The 18,353-nt window shown below is 44.0% G+C and overlaps 8 protein-coding genes across 8 annotated transcripts; 3 read left to right on the top strand and 5 right to left on the bottom strand. All coding sequences in view use genetic code 12, as the record gives it.

Moving 5' to 3' along the window:
* Positions 1–8: 8 nt before the first annotated feature.
* CTA9 (Cta9p) lies at positions 9–1,436 on the bottom strand (the record flags this gene model as incomplete). The annotated part of the gene is made up of 1 exon (XM_025486179.1): positions 9–1,436. One exon carries the CDS (start codon positions 1,434–1,436, stop codon positions 9–11), a length of 1,428 nt encoding a protein of 475 aa, XP_025343729.1.
* A 934-nt stretch (positions 1,437–2,370) lies between these two features.
* Positions 2,371–2,848, top strand: TRS20 (TRAPP subunit; the record flags this gene model as incomplete). Its single annotated transcript, XM_025486178.1, has 2 exons — positions 2,371–2,805; positions 2,831–2,848. 2 exons carry the CDS (start codon positions 2,371–2,373, stop codon positions 2,846–2,848), a joined length of 453 nt encoding a protein of 150 aa, XP_025343728.1.
* A 41-nt stretch (positions 2,849–2,889) lies between these two features.
* On the bottom strand, positions 2,890–4,734 carry CXQ85_002509 (uncharacterized protein; the record flags this gene model as incomplete). Its single annotated transcript, XM_025486177.1, has 1 exon — positions 2,890–4,734. One exon carries the CDS (start codon positions 4,732–4,734, stop codon positions 2,890–2,892), a length of 1,845 nt encoding a protein of 614 aa, XP_025343727.1.
* Positions 4,735–4,955: 221 nt separating this feature from the next.
* CXQ85_002508 (uncharacterized protein) lies at positions 4,956–5,903 on the bottom strand (the record flags this gene model as incomplete). Its single annotated transcript, XM_025486176.1, has 1 exon — positions 4,956–5,903. The coding sequence occupies one exon, from the start codon at positions 5,901–5,903 to the stop codon at positions 4,956–4,958; it is 948 nt and encodes a 315-aa protein (XP_025343726.1).
* Positions 5,904–6,924: 1,021 nt separating this feature from the next.
* Positions 6,925–9,359, top strand: CXQ85_002507 (small COPII coat GTPase; the record flags this gene model as incomplete). The annotated part of the gene is made up of 2 exons (XM_025486175.1): positions 6,925–8,314; positions 8,806–9,359. The coding sequence occupies 2 exons, from the start codon at positions 6,925–6,927 to the stop codon at positions 9,357–9,359; spliced, it is 1,944 nt and encodes a 647-aa protein (XP_025343725.1).
* Positions 9,360–9,632: 273 nt separating this feature from the next.
* CXQ85_002506 (putative GTPase) lies at positions 9,633–11,606 on the top strand (the record flags this gene model as incomplete). The annotated part of the gene is made up of 1 exon (XM_025486174.1): positions 9,633–11,606. The coding sequence occupies one exon, from the start codon at positions 9,633–9,635 to the stop codon at positions 11,604–11,606; it is 1,974 nt and encodes a 657-aa protein (XP_025343724.1).
* A 139-nt stretch (positions 11,607–11,745) lies between these two features.
* Positions 11,746–16,941, bottom strand: CXQ85_002505 (uncharacterized protein; the record flags this gene model as incomplete). Its single annotated transcript, XM_025486173.1, has 2 exons — positions 11,746–14,528; positions 14,757–16,941. The coding sequence occupies 2 exons, from the start codon at positions 16,939–16,941 to the stop codon at positions 11,746–11,748; spliced, it is 4,968 nt and encodes a 1,655-aa protein (XP_025343723.1).
* A 158-nt stretch (positions 16,942–17,099) lies between these two features.
* CXQ85_002504 (uncharacterized protein) lies at positions 17,100–17,759 on the bottom strand (the record flags this gene model as incomplete). Its single annotated transcript, XM_025486172.1, has 1 exon — positions 17,100–17,759. One exon carries the CDS (start codon positions 17,757–17,759, stop codon positions 17,100–17,102), a length of 660 nt encoding a protein of 219 aa, XP_025343722.1.
* Positions 17,760–18,353: the final 594 nt, after the last annotated feature.

Below are 18,353 nucleotides of genomic sequence, written 5' to 3'. Positions count from 1 at the left end.
ATATTTAATTAAAACCTGGGGCCCTTGAGTGGACTTCCAGGTCGGGAATTGTTTCTTGTGGAGGATTCGCTGCCGGGCATCTGTTCCTCAAACAAATTGACAAACTTCTGCACTTTGCCAACTTTGATGAACTTGAATTTCTTGTCACGCTTGATATATGTTGGAACAGTTGGCGACTTATCCCTGAATGCATATTCCAAACCATGATTTTCATCCGAACTAACCATGGTGAAGGAAGAGGTTGAACTCTTCTTCTTAAGTGACGGCTGAAGAGTGGACATAGATGTACGTTTCATCAATGATGGGGCCGATTCGGCTTGTCTAGGAGACAGCTCTGTAGGTACCGATACTGAACGCGGACTCAAGTAGTCACTTTCTATCCTGGAACCATGCGGCGAGCGGAGCACAGTCAGGCGCCTCGTGGGAGTTCTTGGTTGGGGCTCCACCAACGCTGTCTTTGGAGCGCTGTACTCGTGTAGATTGTCCTGAGATGAAGTATCATTCAAACAAAACGAACTTTCTTTGGACTCAGTGCTTTCTATCAACGCAGGAAGCCGGCCTCCTAATACCGGTGAAAGAACATTTGACTTGCTTTTATCAGAATACTGTATTTCATCCTCGTCATCCACCGTGCACCTGCCGCTATCATCAGAAAAGAGTACTTTGATGTCTTCATCCGAAGTGTTTAACTCGGCAAAGTCATCGTAAACGAGTTGTTTATCAAGGAATGGCATGCTTGTCTGTGAGTCTAGCGTAATATCAGCGAGAGAGTTATCCAACTCCTCGGTTTGATTATGCAAATCCTTCATCAGTGGCAATGAATCATTGACAGGCAGATCTTGGAGGATGGTATTCGTATCGGAAATATCCGAGGTGATAGTGGAGTTATTCTTGAGCTCTATTAGAAGCTTTTCGTGAATGTATGTTTTGATAGCCTTTAAAAGATCGATATCTCGTAGTATAGGGTCATATAGTTCCTCATGATGTAAGACAATGACTATGTGGTTTACATTCGCCAAATCAACCACCAAGCGTCGAAGAGAAACCTTCAAGGTAACAACAAATATCTCAGACGGGCTTGACATCTCAAAGATGCTTTTCCAGATGCCTTTGAACCCCATGAAAGGTTTTGGAGTGTGCTTATAGCTTTTCCTCTTCGCCACAAATATCAAGTTTCTTTTCACCAAATCCGTGGGCAACAAGTAACGATTTCTCAAAAGCAAAGTATTTAGCTCAAGAATAATATCTAGCTCCCCAATATCAGAAGCCAAGTCCACGAGCCTGCTCTTGGACCCGCCTATGAAAAGACGACGTTCGGAGACACAGTCCGCTATCTTCTGCGGAATGTTGGAGGAGAAGATCACCCTTGGCTTGACAGGATCAACGGAAGGAGCCTGCTGTGTGGGCTCACTGCCAAACGGAGGATCCAAGCCCATAGTGAAATGGTATAAACTAACTGTGCTTGCACTGAGTGTGTGATTGATTGATAAGTATTGAAGGCTCGCGAGAAACAAAACAGAGACATTTACTTTATGTAGGAGCCGCTTTTTGACAGGCCCAACCTCAGCCAAAATGGAAGTACTATAAGCAGTAAACGTTAAATTTAAGCAATGACAGACAGCCTAATTCCACAAATAAACAAACTTTTGTTATCGCTATGTATCGCAAGGCAAGACAGGTTTTTGTGTTTGTGGATTATGAGGAGCTGACTATGGCTGCAAAGTAAGCCGCGCTGGATGGATTAGGAAACATAAATACAGCGAAAATGGCCCATAATGGGCTCAGCCCAACACTAGTGCTCGACCCGACCTCACAACAATAACACCACGCACGTTACCCTGCTACGAATTGCTACATGTTGGGAAGTAGTGAAGAGAATGTAAGTTTGTCGGTGTAAAAAATACAAAATAAGGTGTACTTAAAATGTGAGTATGTGGTTGTGCCGAGTAGGAAAAGGGCAGCAGGTGGAAGTAGGGCAGTTTATGGTGGTTTGAGTTATAGGGGCATCACTTTTTTTGTGTGAAAAAGGTTGATTAGTTCACACTTGTACGAGATAAAACGAGCACTTGGTAATAAGAGTGGGTGGAAGCTAAGACTTTGTTCCATCACCAGACGAACCATAGTTGACTCGGAATGATCCTCGTGTAAATTAAATGACTTTTTTCCTTCTTTATTTTTCCAGTCAAATGAGCCAGAAAAACCACCCCAAGGCTTGCTAGCTCCATTATTTCAGTCCCTTTGCGGGTTGTATGTCGCAATTTGCAACCGTTGGTGGATGTCTCCTACGTACTATGGACTCGCACTATCAACACTTTCTCAGTCAACGTACAAAAAGCTACATACCACATCAGCACTGCCCAATTAACCTGCATGTCTTCATATTATTTCACGGTGATTGGCACCCGTGATAACCCGCTCTATGAGCTAGAGTTTTCTTCCTTCAAAACTTCTTCCTCGAATACTGGCTACCCTGGCCAATCGAACTTTTCCACCAGGATCAAGGAACTTCTTCCATTCATCACCAATGCATCCTTAGATCTCGTTGAAGATGCACAATGGTCTTCTGGGGCTTTCAATCTTGGTAAAGTCGACTCCTTTTATGGTGTTCGTGTCAATGCGTTCGTCACTCAGGGAAATATCAAATTCATATTGTGCTACGATGCCAGCAGTACGGCTTCTGGAGGCCTAGAATCTATGATGTCCTCGACGCTGAGCTCAAGCAAGCACGACGAAAATGTCATCAAGCAGTTTTTCACAGAGGCATACGATCTATACGTTCAAACGCTACTAAATCCATTCTACCTGGTCAACGACCCTATAGTGTCGCCAGACTTTGACTACAGATTGAAACTCTTGGCAAGAAAATACTTGTAACGCTTCATTCATTATTTACTCGGACTTTGGAGCATCTTTCAAAGCTTCCTCGGTCTTAACAGAATAGTCACCGTTCTCGTCCTGGACGATGATACCTTCCTTCTTCAAGGCGTCGAACATATCCTGTGGAACCCAACCACCAGTGGCAGCGAAAGGCGTAGAGACTACCTCAACCTGGTAGTTCTCCAAGTCAGTGGCATGCTTATCCAAGTACTCGGCGCTGTAATCAATAGGGAACTCGCTTTCCTTAGAGTTAGACAATTCGTTGGCCACATAAGTATCCCACATGGCTCTCAACTGAATAATAGCATTTTCGACGAACATGTAGTCCTTGTCATTCTTGCAGTCCAAAGCTTGCAAGTATGGAGCTTTCAAGAGCTTGAGGTGAGGAGATGCCACGGCAATCAAGTCGTGTCTTCTGTCGTTCAAAGCGTGTTCCCAGATTCTCTCGTTTCTGGTCTTGTGGTACATGAACTCGTACTGCAGCTTTTCGACATCATCCATTTCCTTGTAACGAGGAACATCCTCTTCCAAGTTAAAGATCTTGGCGCCCTGGTATGCAACAAACGATGGGTAGTTGGCAAAAATGAATGGCTTGATAGAAGTGTTCTCAAAGTCAAGGAAGTACAACTTACCAGTGTCCTTTTGCACAATAACGTTCAATGGATCCAAATCTGGAGCATAAAGTCTTGGCTTGAACAATTCAGCGCAGTTCATGATGGCTGGAGATGATGGGTTAACCAACTTGTCACTGATGGTCTTCAAGTTCTCAAATGTCTGGATTTGCTTCTTCAAGTCTTCAATGTTCTCCACCTTGCTACCAGCATCAGCCTGAGCCAATCCGAGTCTTGATTTCAAGCTCTCCAATTGGATGTTAGCAACAGACTTGACGACCTCAAGTGGCTGGTCCTTGTCGAATGGACCGGTCAATTCGGTAATCTTTTGGGCAGCCAAGTGCTTTTTGTTCTTAGAGTAAACACCCTCCACAATTGGGCCGATTCTCCATCTGTTCTTGAACTTTTCTTCAGTCTCACCTTCGTAAGGCTCGGTTCTCTGGTGCTCAGGCTTGACATCGTCAAAGAAGTAAAGAGAACCGATCTTATTGAAAGAAGTCTCCAAGAGCTTAGCCTCAAAGTCAGCAACTGGGTCGATCACCTTCTTCAAGTGAGAGTTGTCCTCGGTATCAGCAGACAATGGGTCCCACTGCTTCATCAAGAGGTCTCCCTCGATGTGCTCCATCAAAACGAAAGGAGACAGCAAGGAATTGTTCTTGGTGGCACCATAAGCCAACACTTTAGGAACAGCCAAGCCCAACTTTTCAGACAAAAAGTCCATTGTGGCGACCTCACTCTTGATCTTGTTCTCAATAGCAAAGTCTGATTCAAGCTTATATGGGATTCTCAAGACAAGAGCCTTGTCGTTTTTGAGCAACAACTGGTAAACTCTGTGGTGTCTTCCTTCGTGGATACTAGCAATAGACTTAACCTCAATGTCACCTTCGCCCAAGACATCCTTGGTGATGTTGTGGGGCAAGAGAGTTGCTCCTGTGGGCAGAACCTTGGGGATGGAGAGCTCTCCATTAGTGAGGTCCAACTTCTTGACGAACTCGGTAGCACCCTCAATGGAAAATCTGGTTTCTCTTCTGGCTCTTTCGACCTTATCGTTTTTCAACCAAGATCCCCAACTGTACTGGAAGAATTGGCTTCTTTGAGGATCCTTCGCATCATTGATCTTGGTGAAGACTTCCTTAGGTTCTTCCGAGAGGTATCTCTTGGCAATTGTGGTGATAGCAGACTTTCTGGTTGAAGGGATGAGCCTGGAGGATCTTCTTGATCCGATTCTGGCGGCACTTCTCAACATCTTTATAAAGGGGTATTAGTGGTTAGGGAAAAGTGGGTAGCACTGAATGCAAACTTTGCACCCAAAGTGCGCCGACCGTTAATACACAAGATTTGGTGGTATACAACACTGGTGGATCTACAAAAGATGGAGAGAATTAGGCTGGGGTAAATATAAAAAGAATTCTTTATATTTTTCGTTTCGTTTCTTGTTACTTAAAAAAAAATCGTATCATCATAAAATCAAGGCCTTGTCAGGTCTGGGTTGAGCAACATCATCTTCTCTTTCAATGTCACTGGAGGAAGGCCTAAGGAGTCGTAATCATTCACCCGCTGCTCGTTACCTTGCTCTCCATTCGCCTGTGAGATAACGCTCAGAAAGTCATCAACTGGCAGAGCTACAAGATCAGGAACAGCGGTCTGTTGCTTCCGTGGATGAGGGTTGGCAGTCTCATTCGGAGGCGGTTGGGGTGGGTTAAAGGTATGGTGGTTATCATTCGGGCGATCTTGTGGGTTTGATAGTTGTTGCTGTTGTTGTTGCTGCTGCTGTTGTTGATTCTGCTGCTGCTGGAGCATGTTAGCAATCACGCTGGAAAAGTATGGGGTAGGTCCATGGCGATGTAGCTTCTTGCCTTCAACGCCATCTTTGGTAGCGGTTGTGGAGAGGCAGGAAGTGGTTGAGTTTCTGGAGAGTGGTCTGGAAAAACTTTCACTAAGAAATGCCCCATTCTGGCTGTTGTTATCGCTATTGCACGTCGCAGTATCATTGGGTAGAGGTGCCTGATAGTCGCTCCCGCTAGAAGCCAATGATATATTCGTGGAGGAGTTATGTGGATCGTAAACTTCGCCCTTTTGCATCATCATAAGCTTCAAGTTTCTGGAACTCACGCTGTAATTGTCGTTATCACTAGCAGCGTTAGTGCTTATTAAAGGGGCAGGGTTCCTAAGCTGGTTGTTGGTGGGCAGTTCATGGTACGACAGCTCTGAATAAAGATCATCGTCTGAGTGGTAACTCTTCGTGCTGGTAATTTTCCTAGCCAAATCCCCAGTAAGCTCAGAAGTTTCGCTTTGGGTAGTATCTCTAAAAGAACCAGAACCATCATTACAGTCACTCACATCAGCCAACCCAGAGTCGGTCAAATTGACCTTCCCGCTGAAGATAGATTTGATGCTTGCAGCCGGATGTGACATAATATGGAAGTTATTAACTGGACTGCTGGCCAATAAACAAATGGAAAAAAAGGAATCAAATATGAAGAAAGACGTTGGGGTAAGTCATTTAATAAAAAACCCCAGGCCGACTTCATGGTGCCTGTACCAGACAAAGATAGTATGCATGACCTGGATGGTGTGAAACGAACCTGGGGTACGGAAGCAAGGCTGGTGCGAGAAAAATGGAGAGATCCAAGGGTAGCCTGATTCAGAAGAGGTGGCAAGTGTTAGTGGACGACATAAGGAAGATGTTCTGGAAGAATGGTTCTCCAAAGAAGAACTTGTCTTTTCTGTTTTGAGAGAAATCCCTTTTCTGATTTTTGTGGTCCATTTACAGTTTACTGGTTCTCTGGCAGATATGTGGAGAATGGCTGCGAAACGCACTACTCTGGGTAGTTGCTAATGCATTCCAGTAATCCATTTTTCTAGAAATCCGTAAGAAACGGTAGAATCCAATATGTGACCCCTTACGAACGAAATGTGGCCTCTATGAGCCAGCAACAGAGCCTAGAACTTAAACTTTAACTCTGCTTTGCATGTATCAGGAAGACATGAGGTAACCGTACAGCCAACTCCAGGCAAGTAAGAATGCAAATACAAGACGACTTCAAACGACGTGTTGTAGCATAGACCACTTCATATATTCCCCCTCCCCTCCATGTCTCCTTACTGTCCCTGGATCTTGTGAACAGTGTCAAGCAATGGAAGGCTTTTTCGCAGCCATTATTGTGGCGTATGGTCTACAAAGAAGCACCACCCATCACCATTCAGGATACAGCTTCCAGAGGCTTAAACGCAAAAGGTTCCGCTTTCGACCGTGCACCTTCTTTTATACTAGCAACACCATTTTGTGAAGTACTTTATTTGCTTTTGCATCCAGTTTTTTCTTGTTTCATGTCCATCTACCCTTTAACCGCCCTGAGGCCCTTATCACCTCATGCGCACTAGATTCAGGCCAACGCAATTTGCTGCAAACTTGACTACTTCCTGTTGGCCCCGTATGGCATTATACCAGAGAGTAGCGGTGATTGGCGGTGGCCCGGCTGGTCTTGCGGCTGCAAAGGCATTGGTGCTTGAACCGGCGAATTTCAGTATAGATTTGTTTGAACGGAGGGACAATATTGGTGGTCTCTGGTACTATGGAGGTGACAAGTCTAAGGTGTTACCTTCGGTGCCTTCGGTGGGACCAGACGCCCATGAAGTGTTGGACCCACATGGAGGGTTTGAAAACCGCTTCTTCTCGCCAATGTATGATCAGCTTGAGACTAATATCATCAGTCGCTTGATGAAGTATAACCGTGTTAGTGGAGAGCGATTCACCACTGATGTTAAGGAGTACCCAGGGAGAAGTGAGGTTCTTGATTACGTTCACAAGTATAAAGAGACGATTCCAGATGGCGTGAATTACCATTTCAATAGAAACATCACGCTGGTGTCAAAGAAGAACGGTGAATGGACACTTGTGGTGGAGGACTCCAAGTCGTTGGAGAAAGAATCGAAAAAGTACGACGCTGTTGTTCTTGCTAACGGACATTTTGAAATTCCGTTTATTCCTGATGTTCCAGGGTTGGCAGATTGGGCTAAACAGAGTCCCCATTCGGTCATTCACGCCAAGTACTTTGTGGATGGTGCTCCGTTCCGAGACCAGAACGTCATTGTTGTGGGTGGTCTTACTAGTGGCATTGATTTATCTACGCAAATTAGCACTGTGGCTAGAAATACCTATGTGAGCGTTAAAGACGATCCAAAAGACCATCAAAACAAGAACGAAGCGGTCACTGTGCTTCCTCTCATAACCCTGTACGATTACCCTAGCAGGACGGTGAAACTAGTTGATGGTCGAGTGATAACAGACATTGACAGTATCGTATTCTGTACGGGATACTTGTATTCATACCCGTTCTTGAAGGATTATTTGCCAAATGTTACAGACGGTTTCCAAGTTAAAGATATATATCTACAACTCTTTAACGTGGATGATCCATCGCTTGCTTTCGTTGCGTTGCCCAAAGATGTGGTTCCTATGCCCTTGTCTGAAGCCCAGATGGCCATTGTTGCTAGAGTTTTCAGTGGCAGATTAAAGCTTCCTAGCCGTGACAAACGAAGGGAAGCCTACGAACAGGAGTTGGAGGAAAAGGGTCCAGGAAAGCCGTTCCACTCTCTCAAAACACCAAGGGACGTTAAGTATTGCAAGCACTTGTACAACTGGATTGCTGACGAAGGGCTTGCAGAAGAGGGCTTGGTTCCATCTTCTTGGGGTGATCAAAGAGTGGCAGACCGTAAAAATACGAAAGCTGATAAAGAGGCAAGGTTAGAAGTTGTCTTAAAACACGCTGCAAAGCTTAGAAAAGACCATCTTGTGTTCAAGCTACCAGAGCGTGAAGATGAACGTTAGAGTAGTAGCTAAATCTCATGGGCTTCCACACTGGGTCGCGGGCTTAGTTGGGCAACCGAGGGTTTGACTCTGACACATGTCCTATTCTGATACACAAGACATTGAATTAGACAAGATAGGATTGCATAAATATTACTAGAAATATAGACAATAATTTAATTCTAAAAAAGCCACATATTACATTAACGTGTAAGGGAAGCACACGAGTAGGTAGGCCACACACCCGTGCACCATAAATCCGACACCTTTTACATTTCACTACCCTTATCGCATCAAACAACTAATTGTGTTATAGATCATGTGGAGTATATTTAACTGGGGTATGTAACTATATACTGATATTGAAGGTTCTGGAACGACTTATCAGCAGAGCAGACGTGTTGCTCTTTTGGCGTTTATGGCGTCTGTACTGCCAGTGGAAAAACAGCTCGCCACGCGGTCGTAAACGAAGCCTGGACGATATTGACAAGTTACTAACATCAACAGTTCAGGACGTTTTGTCCTCCTTGGGCTTATGGAACAAGCACGCTAAGTTGTTGTTCTTGGGTTTGGACAACGCTGGTAAGACCACCTTGTTGCACATGTTGAAGAACGACAGATTGGCGACCTTGCAGCCAACTTTACATCCAACTTCCGAAGAGTTGGCCATCGGTAACGTCAGATTCACCACCTTCGATTTGGGTGGTCACCAGCAGGCTCGTCGTTTGTGGAAGGACTACTTCCCTGAGGTGAACGGTATCGTTTTCTTGGTTGATGCCGCTGACCCAGAGAGATTGGCCGAGTCTAGAGCTGAATTGGAGTCTTTGTTCAAGATTGAAGAGTTGAACAATGTTCCATTCTTGATCTTGGGTAACAAGATTGACTCCAGCGAGGCTGTTAACGAGACCGAGTTGAAGACTGCCTTGGGCTTGTACGGTACCACCGGTAAGGACGTGGGCAAGTTGGCTGAGAACGTGAGACCTATCGAGGTCTTCATGGTCTCTGTGGTGATGAGAATGGGCTACGGTGAAGGTTTCAAGTGGTTGTCCCAATACATCTAATCCATGGGTCGACACATTATATCCTGTATAGCTTACCAAGACACTGATTGGATCACACTTTTCAATGTTATCGATATTGTGATACGCTGAAGGTCTTTTACCCTCTCAGCATCCCGTTGAATGCATTCAAATCAATATGATACAGTTGTAGTTTGCTAACCCTAGTAGCCTGATTTCGCACCCGTACATCCCTGCATCATAGGGAGCCATAGTGAGGAAGGCCTCATCGCCTTATTAAGCGATAACTACTTACCTATAAGAACGACACCGAAAATGGATGGAAACAAGGTGTCTTTGCATCCAGAGCCAAAGAAATGGAAGGTTCCAAAGGGCCCTAAGCCTATCCCACATAAGAACAAGAATCTTATCGGTTTAGGTAGAACCATTGCTAACCAGAGAAGACAAGAAAATGCCATCGAGTACTTACCGGATGGTGAAATGAGATTCACTACCGATAAAAAGCAAGCTGGTTGGGTTAAGATGAGATCTGTTACCCAAGAGAACTCTTTGGACGAGTTTTTGAACACGGCAGAGTTGGCTGATGCGGACTTCACCGCAGAGAAGAACTCCCAAGTGAAGATCATCAAGGTCGGAAACACTGCTTTAGTCAACCAGTCTGGTTTACTTTCCCAAGAAGAAACTGACGAAATCCGTAAGAAGCATCAGCTTTTCGAGAACAAGTTGATTATTCCAAGAAGACCTCAATGGAAGAAGGAACAGCTGAGACTTCAGATTGAAAGACAAGAGAACCTTGCCTTCTTGGAATGGAGACGTGAGTTGGCTGCTTTGTCTGAAAACCACGACTTGTTGTTGACTCCATTCGAAAGAAATATTGAAGTGTGGAGACAGTTATGGAGAGTGGTGGAGAGATGTGATTTGGTCGTGCAGATCGTGGATGCTAGAAGTCCTCTTTTCTTCAGATCCGTGGACCTTGAGAAGTACGTCGAATCCTTGAGTAAGCCTGAGGAGAACAGAGAAAAGAGAAACTTGCTTTTAGTCAACAAGGCTGATTTGCTTACGAGGCAGCAAAGAAGGGAGTGGGCTAACTATTTGAAGGAGAGAAACATCAAGTACGTTTTCTTCTCGGCTGCTAATGCAAATGCTCTTTTGGAGAAGGAGAAGGAAGAAGAGGAGCAGTTGAAGAACAATCCAAATTTTGTTTCTGAGGCATCCCTTGATGACGAAGACAGTGAGGAAACGGACACCGACATCAAGATCCTCAAGATCGAAGAATTGGAGGATCTCTTCCTTACCACTGCACCAAAGTTTGAGCAGACGGAGGACCATCCTGATCGTAAGTTGCAAATCGGTCTCGTTGGTTACCCTAACGTCGGTAAGTCCTCTACCATCAACGCATTGGTTGGTTCGAAGAAGGTGTCTGTCTCGGCAACGCCCGGTAAAACCAAGCATTTCCAAACAATCGTTTTATCCCCTGACGTCGTCTTGTGTGATTGTCCTGGTTTAGTGTTTCCAAATTTTGCATACTCTAACGGTGAATTGGTCTGCAATGGTGTTCTTCCTATTGATCAGTTGAGAGAGCATATCCCACCTGTCTCTTTGGTCTGTCAAAGAATCCCTAAATACTTTCTTGAAGCTGTCTACGGTATTCACATTCCAATCCAAAGCAAAGCTGATGGTGGTAATGGTGAGTATCCAACTGCTCGTGAGCTCTTGAACGCCTATGCAAGAGCTAGAGGATATATGACCCAGGGTTTTGGTAGTGCCGATGAGTCCAGGGCTTCCAGATATATTCTTAAGGATTATGTCAACGGTAAGTTACTTTTCATCAACCCTCCACCTAAGAAGATTGGAGATAATCTTTGGGAAAATCCGAACGTTCAAGAAGCTAGGGAGTTCAACAAGGGCATTTACACTGTGCACAGTCTACCTGAGACTAGACAACAGCAGATCAGAACCGCTTTGCTGCACAAGAATATGGACTTTGACGAATTCGATCTCGCCAACGACCTTAGCAAACTTAACTTCTCCATGCATGTTGGTAGCGAAGACAACCAAAAATCTACTGGTGATTCCAGTGCTGGAGCTACGACTCGTTTCTATGGTGGTAGACAAGCTGCCTTGGAGAGTGCCGCTGATGATTTGGACAGGGAGTTTTTTCAGATGAACAATGTTCAAGCAAAGTTAGACAGTCCATTCCACAAGAACAATGGTATTCCTTCGAGCAATAAGAAACATCATAAGAAGAATAAGAAGGCGGACAAGAAGAAGAGAGTTGTGGGATATTAGTTGGATGTTGCCAACACTTTTGCATTCTTACTGCACTAGTTGCTTAATGATCTTCATGATAGTGTAACATAGCCCCATTAAATTTATTACTAAAACATAAAATGGCTGTCGCCTAGTAGGAAGTGAATAATATAGAACATCATGACAAGCGGTTATTATCATAAAACCTGTCGTTGCGAGACTGAATATCACGTAATCTTTGCTCTTTCCAGTCTTCATTTACATCACTGATAACTGTAGAGTTGGCAAGACTGTGCGTGCTCAATCTATGATTGGTACTCTCCTTGTCATTTTCAGCACCATTGGGCAGCAAATTCTTTGGAGGAGCAGAGCCAGCATTTTCTTTGTCCTCCTGGTTGGCTTCTATCTCTCTTATCGGTGTGAAATCAGCTCTAACATTGGTATTTTTGTCTCTGAGAGGAGAGACTCTTGAACACATCGAATAAAGCGTACTTTCAGATGGACTGAAGTTCATCAAGGTCGAAGTCTCCGGATTCAATGGAGAGTGTAAGGGGGGCAATTGAGAACGAAGACTGACGTTAGTTGTCAGAGAAATACGCGAAGCTTTTGGAGGACTTTCAAAGGTAGATCCATTCATAGAACCGCCATTTTCCACTCTGAGCTCTTCGGGTGACCGGTTAAGCAGCAGCAGCTTCGTCAAAGATCTCCTTTCGGAGACTGCTGGAGACCTAGAAAGAGAGGCGGAATGTAAGGCAGGCGACACTCTCCGCTGAGTTACTTCCTTTCCAACCTTTATGGGCGACCTTAACCTAGGATTCTTCGTTGAGCCATTTTGGCTAGAGGATGGCTCTGGCTTTCTTGGAGATACAGATGGCCGTCTGGGAGATGTCCCACGGGTGAACCTTGACCGTTTCTGGTTCGAACATTGAGATTCTATCGAGAGAATCTTCTCATAGAGATCTTGACCTGCAACAGCGAACGGCTTCTTTTCCCTTGATATCATTTCCTTGTTGAAGTGGATGACCTCCTCCTTTATAGCCTTTATCACACGTGGAAGGTTCCTGTGAATCGTTTTACGGATCCGCTCCTCCTTCATCAATATCTTACAAGAGTCCTTCTGAAGGAGTCGAGAAGAATCTTTAGATGACTCCTCCAAGAATCTCTGATCCTCAAGATACTCGTTGAGCTCCTTATAAAGCTCTAGAATTGGCTTCTTCGACTCGTACTCCTCCTTGAGCCTATTAAGTTCAGCTTCATGAAGGTTAAGAATGTGCTCCTTATCGTCTGAGTCATCGTCTGCATTATAACCAAAAAAATCGAAAGACTGTCTTTGCGAATCAGAGTAGAGAAGCAAAGACTGGTACTCTGAGATCTCCTTCTGGGTATCGACGATAAAGCTACCGATGAATTCAGACCGCTTCATGTAAAGGCGGTTGAGCTCCATTTTGAGGTTTGCCAACGATTTCTCACTGAGCGTAGCATTCTCCTCCTGGAATTGGGAAACAAAGTGTGGAGACTCACAAAGCTTGTCCCAGAGACGCATACACGCGGACATGTAGTAATTCCATTTCTTTTGTTTGGAGTCTCGAAGATGAACCAAGGTATGGGTAAGCTTTTGGAGATAAAGCAACTTGGACGTTTCCAAACCAAATGCAAGAATATCTCCTTCTATCAATTTCAACGCCTCTGAATCAAAAGGCCCTTCTTTTGCGTACTCCTGGGTCTTACCTTGAATAGCACGTTGTTGTATCTTTATCAAGTCAGTATCACTGAGCAGCAAAATGACAATCATATCTAGGCATTTGTTCACGAAATCCTTCATTTCCACCGCCCTGCTTGCCACATCTGCCTTTGTATGTTCAACTTCCATGCTGAGATCCTGAATAACTTGTGAATTCAACTTAATGATCTTCAAGTTCCGTAAAGCTGTAATGAGCTTGCCATTGAGTTCACGGAGATGGCTCATGGTTTCGTCGGGAGAAGACTGAGATATAGTGGATAAATCAGCGACATCTTCACGGGATTTCGTGAGGTCTCGTATCTTAGCTTTCTTGGGACTCAGTATAACAAAGGCATTATCGTCATCATTGGCATTTGCTGGATTCGTGTATGGGGCTTTAGACATTTTATCAGTTAGGCGTAGTTGTTTCACTGTATTCTCAAAATCTTCTGAAAGCCTTAGGTATTCCTCAGCTTCAGACTTAGACGGTAGTTGAGAAATCAAGCTGTTTGACTTGGCTGATTCCACTCCAATGATCTCCACATTGTCCCAGTAACGGAAACTGAGGTCGGAGAACTTGCGGAAAACTTTAACAAATGCTTTGAGGACATCTAGGAAAATATTATTGAGTGACAGTTTCGTTTGTAGTAGTGTAAGTTGAGGAACATTTCTGGTCATATAGTCATACTGCTGTTGCATGGAGTAGCCATCGTTGGCAATGTCATCATCTTCAAATTGAGAATCTTCAAATGAGGGCTGATTGAAATGATGGAAGGAATGGACCTGTTCTTTGATATCTTCTCGATAACCAGTGGCATACATGACGTCGTCTTCAAACACAATTCCTCTGCTGCTCAACTTTAGCGTCTTCTCTCCATGGTTATCATTGAGGGTTGCAAGCATAAACCTGATCTGTTGTCGGAGCCATTCACACTCATTCTGAACCAGGTTCTTCTCTCGTAGAGCGCTGCTGCTGATAGATTTGATTGTGTCATCAATTGTCAAAAAGACATCAGCTTGACGTTGGTTGATCTCACGGCTGGAGTATCCGATTTCACTGTAAACCTCGCTCAATTCTTGAAGCGTTCTATTCACATGAGATACGATGGATTCAAACTTTTTCTTGGAATCAAGATGATCAAGCGTATCTGTTGGTGTCGTTATGTCTTGCTCTAGCACATCCTGACGCTGTCTTTGTGGAGGTGTCTGCAAGCGATACTCATTACTTTCATTTACACGTTCTGGTGATGATGGTATTGGTAGACTGTTATGGACGGAGCCGGGATCGTCCACCATAATGAAGATGATTAATTAAACGCTTTTATGTAATGTGATAGTTGCAAGCTTTTGATATACATCAGATAGGAAAACAGATGGCGGTTGTTTGCAATTTTCCCAATGCGGCACACATGTAAACACTGCGCACCCAGGAACCATAGTACTTTAGACACTTGACACTCATTTCGCACTAAGGATGGAGCCTAGTTCCTCTAAAAGACTGACCTTGCCTTGCTCATTGGTGGTTTTAACCCCAAGGGCTTCAAGATGGTCTCGATCAATATTTTCACGTTGCTCGCGGGACTTTTTGTTGCGCCAAGCTGTCAATCTCTTATACTTTGTACCTTTGACTTCCCATCCACAGTCTTTGCTGATCGTTATCAAACGTTCAAGATCTGTGGGTTTCACGTCAATACCTTCTTTGAGTAGCACCTTAAACCATGATTCTGCTTTCTCTTTCTCGCCTTGGACATAGTGGTAAAGAATGAAGGGGAATACCAGGTCACAAGAGAGCGGTACGTTAAGCTCTTGACCGTACTTCATCATAGCAGTTGCAAACTCGTAGTCACGATACCGAAGTAAGGCAGACCGGATAAGCATATCAAACATGTGTTTATTGCCCTTGTCCTTTAACCCGGCAACCTGGAAGTAGTCAACAGCCATTCCCTTAGCAGTCTCATATCTTGCACGATTGACCTTCAACAACCGCATGTTCAGCGCACCAGGCTGATGCTTAAGAAGACATTCTATAAGATAAGGCACCACTTTGTCATCGGCCTGTTCATGCTTGAATGCCATGTGCGTCTTCAGATTGACAATCTCCTTCTTGTATCTGTCATATAAGGCTTTGATAAGCTTCGGGGCCCTAGCCTTTCTCTGGAATCTTCTTAAAAATGATTCGTATACCACGAATAAGTGAAAATGACTAAGCTTGAATCCTGTAAGAGCTTGGTGTACATCAGCTCTTTCGATACGAGAAAAGTCAAGGTTCTTGAACTCATCCTTATAGATTAACTGAAGCAATCCTAATCGGTGGAGGAGGTGAAGAGCTCCATCACCAAATATAGCAGCATAGTATCCGATAATGACCTGCGGATATGACCGGAACTTCTTTGCAATAACATAGAGTATTTCATTCATGAAAATTTCCTTCTGATTAGGGGCAAGCTCGCACTCTTGTAGTTTATCAATCAAGAGGAAAGCTTCGTCATAATACTTATCTTTCCTCAATTGAGTCAAGATACGAAGCAATGCAGCTGGACGTACTTCTAGACCGATCTGTGGTATGAGACGTAAGAACTTAAGACATTCCTGCGGCCCTTTGAAAGTCATGGAATGTTCTAAAAGCAAGTTGATGAGAATCTGAACCCTCCTAGAATGTTGAGATGCGGTTATTGTAGAATGCTGAAGTTCAAGCTTGGAGACCAATAGCTCGAGGTAAAGGTTGGCGTCGAGCAAATTGTGTGATTTAAACGCCTTCGAAGCAAATCTTTCAAAATCATTGAACGAATAGAAGTTCAACATCTTCTGCTTATGTTCATCGGAGAACGTATAGTACTTGGTATCCTGCCATCTGGCATCGATAACACCAGTCTTAGCGACAAATCTGGCCATGCTCGAGCCATGTAATAAAAAGTCTTTCAAGACTTCAAATTTGCTCATATCAGCAAACTTCATATTTATATGCATAAAGTAAGAGAAAAGTTCTGGTTTTCTCGAATCAGGAAGGCTTTCTAGAACAACCTTGGTGATGGGTTCATTCAACAATATGGATGACGTATTAAGCGTTGAACAAAGTGCTAACTTCCTAAGATAGCTCAAGAAAAGTGCCATCTTCTCTTCTGGAGAAGAGGAAGGTTCTAGGACAATATTTTCGATATTGGCTAGGATGGAGCTCTTGGTACTGGCGTCCGTGGGGAGATGCATGAACCTTAGAAGGGAGTCACGAAGCTGATTCGACTTGTAGTAGTGATGTAGGCAACTTATGACAATGTCTCTCATTTCTGGATCTTTCATGTTCACTAAAAACATTCTTGCTAGTGAAGGATTTCGTATGAGGTTTTCATGGATAATATGGATGACATTGAGGCAGAACTGATCTATTTCTGTGACTGATTTGTAAGGAATGGATAGAAGGTGGCGATAGTCGTCTTCCTTGAGCTTAACTAGACTTTCTTTGCTTAATGAAAATAACGGATTTGGATATGTTTCACGTCCAAGTTGGGAGTATGGCGGCTCATTTTTCATTTCGGAGTACACTCTTGAGTTGAGCGTGGGATTTTGTAGAAGGGGCTTGTTCACAGCAGTAGAATTGTAACGACGGGGTACCTTCAGTAGCTGCCGTAGTAGGGAAAAGCCTTGGAGTCTATAAAACATGGTGAATGTGTTGTGTTCAAAGGATGGGTTTACGACAAAGTGTACTGTAGAAGTGAAAAACCGTTACGCCCAAGAAATTCACGTGACTACGAGTCCGATTTTCGTATATCTAGTGGGTTTGAATTAATAAATATCATCTATAAATACAAATGGGATGATCAGGCATTATTATGGCCTCCCTCTATATTATCCCAAGGTTCAAGTCCCACCACGGTGCTGTACTGGTGGGAGTTACGGTAGATGTGCCTTTGGTAGAAGTATGCGAAATCGAATACTATGGTGCCGGAACTGCCTATGAGATAAGGAAGCTGATGCCAAAAGTAGGTGGTTTTGTCTGACGACAACAAGAATTCACAGCTTGTAAGGACAGAAATGGTGTATGCCAAATTGCCGAAAAGTGCTGCGCCGAAAAGAAGTGGCGATACGCCCTCCACTGACTTCCTCTTGTAGTTCTTGTATAGTTGAGGACAACGAGAGCTGACATAAACTGCTGTACAGCTCCATGCTAGTATGAGTGCAAAAGTGCCATGGTGTGCTATTTTTTCCTCTGTTGTTGTTGCTGTGATTCCAACGGCAGTTGTCACCTGGTGACTTATAGACATCGCGTTTGAGGCACCAGCATTGAGAATACTGGCCACAGAAACAACCTTAGCAGTACTTTGCCTTTTCCCATTTATCGAATTATAGCTGCTTGGAATGGAGGAATCGGATGGAGGCGTAAGACTCAGCCATTCGTCGGCTTCCTCGGGCGCTGGGATGTGTGACCGAATGTGTATGGTGCCTGCTCCAGCATGAATATCAGCATCTCCAGCCAGCATTGGCCCTGTGACTACTTCCTCCTCTTGTGACTTTGAAACTATGACCAGCTTCGGGTATATGTGATTGTAGTAGTAAAACTGATAACATAAAACAATATCATTGCAAATGAAAAACAAACTCAAGTAGACTTGAAATGCAAGAACAGAATCGTTCAAAAGACAACTTGTAAAACTCAAGAAATCACCCATAAACCAAAGAAGGAGAAATGATGGTGAAATGCCCTCAGCTGACTTGTTAACATAGTTGGTGTATATTTGGGGAAGTTGAGCACACATCCAACTTATAAGGGAAAATGTGCTAAAGAAATGCGAGATGGCGGACGCCGTTTCACACTCTACCATCTTTATATGGGTATCTATGCTGAAGAGGATGGGAAGTGTGGTCGATAGGAAGAAAAGGGAGTTGTTCTGTTGGAGGGATGTTATATTCCGAGATAAGACAATGCAAAGATGAATCACCGCGCTTAGGGTCAAAGTTACCCTATCCGGTGACTAACTACGTAATGTGCACGTCATTTTCCTTGTTCATGCGCGGGGTCAAAAAGCCTGTTGGTTAAACGGCCCTGTTATAATTTGCAACCACCGTGACTACCT

Source organism: Candidozyma haemuli (genome assembly GCF_002926055.2).
Source record: "Candidozyma haemuli strain B11899 chromosome Unknown D_2014730914, whole genome shotgun sequence".
Classification (NCBI taxonomy): Eukaryota; Fungi; Ascomycota; class Pichiomycetes; order Serinales; family Metschnikowiaceae; genus Candidozyma; species Candidozyma haemuli.
The sequence above is the reverse complement of the archived record's forward strand: the minus strand, read 5'-3'. Positions and strand labels throughout refer to the sequence as shown.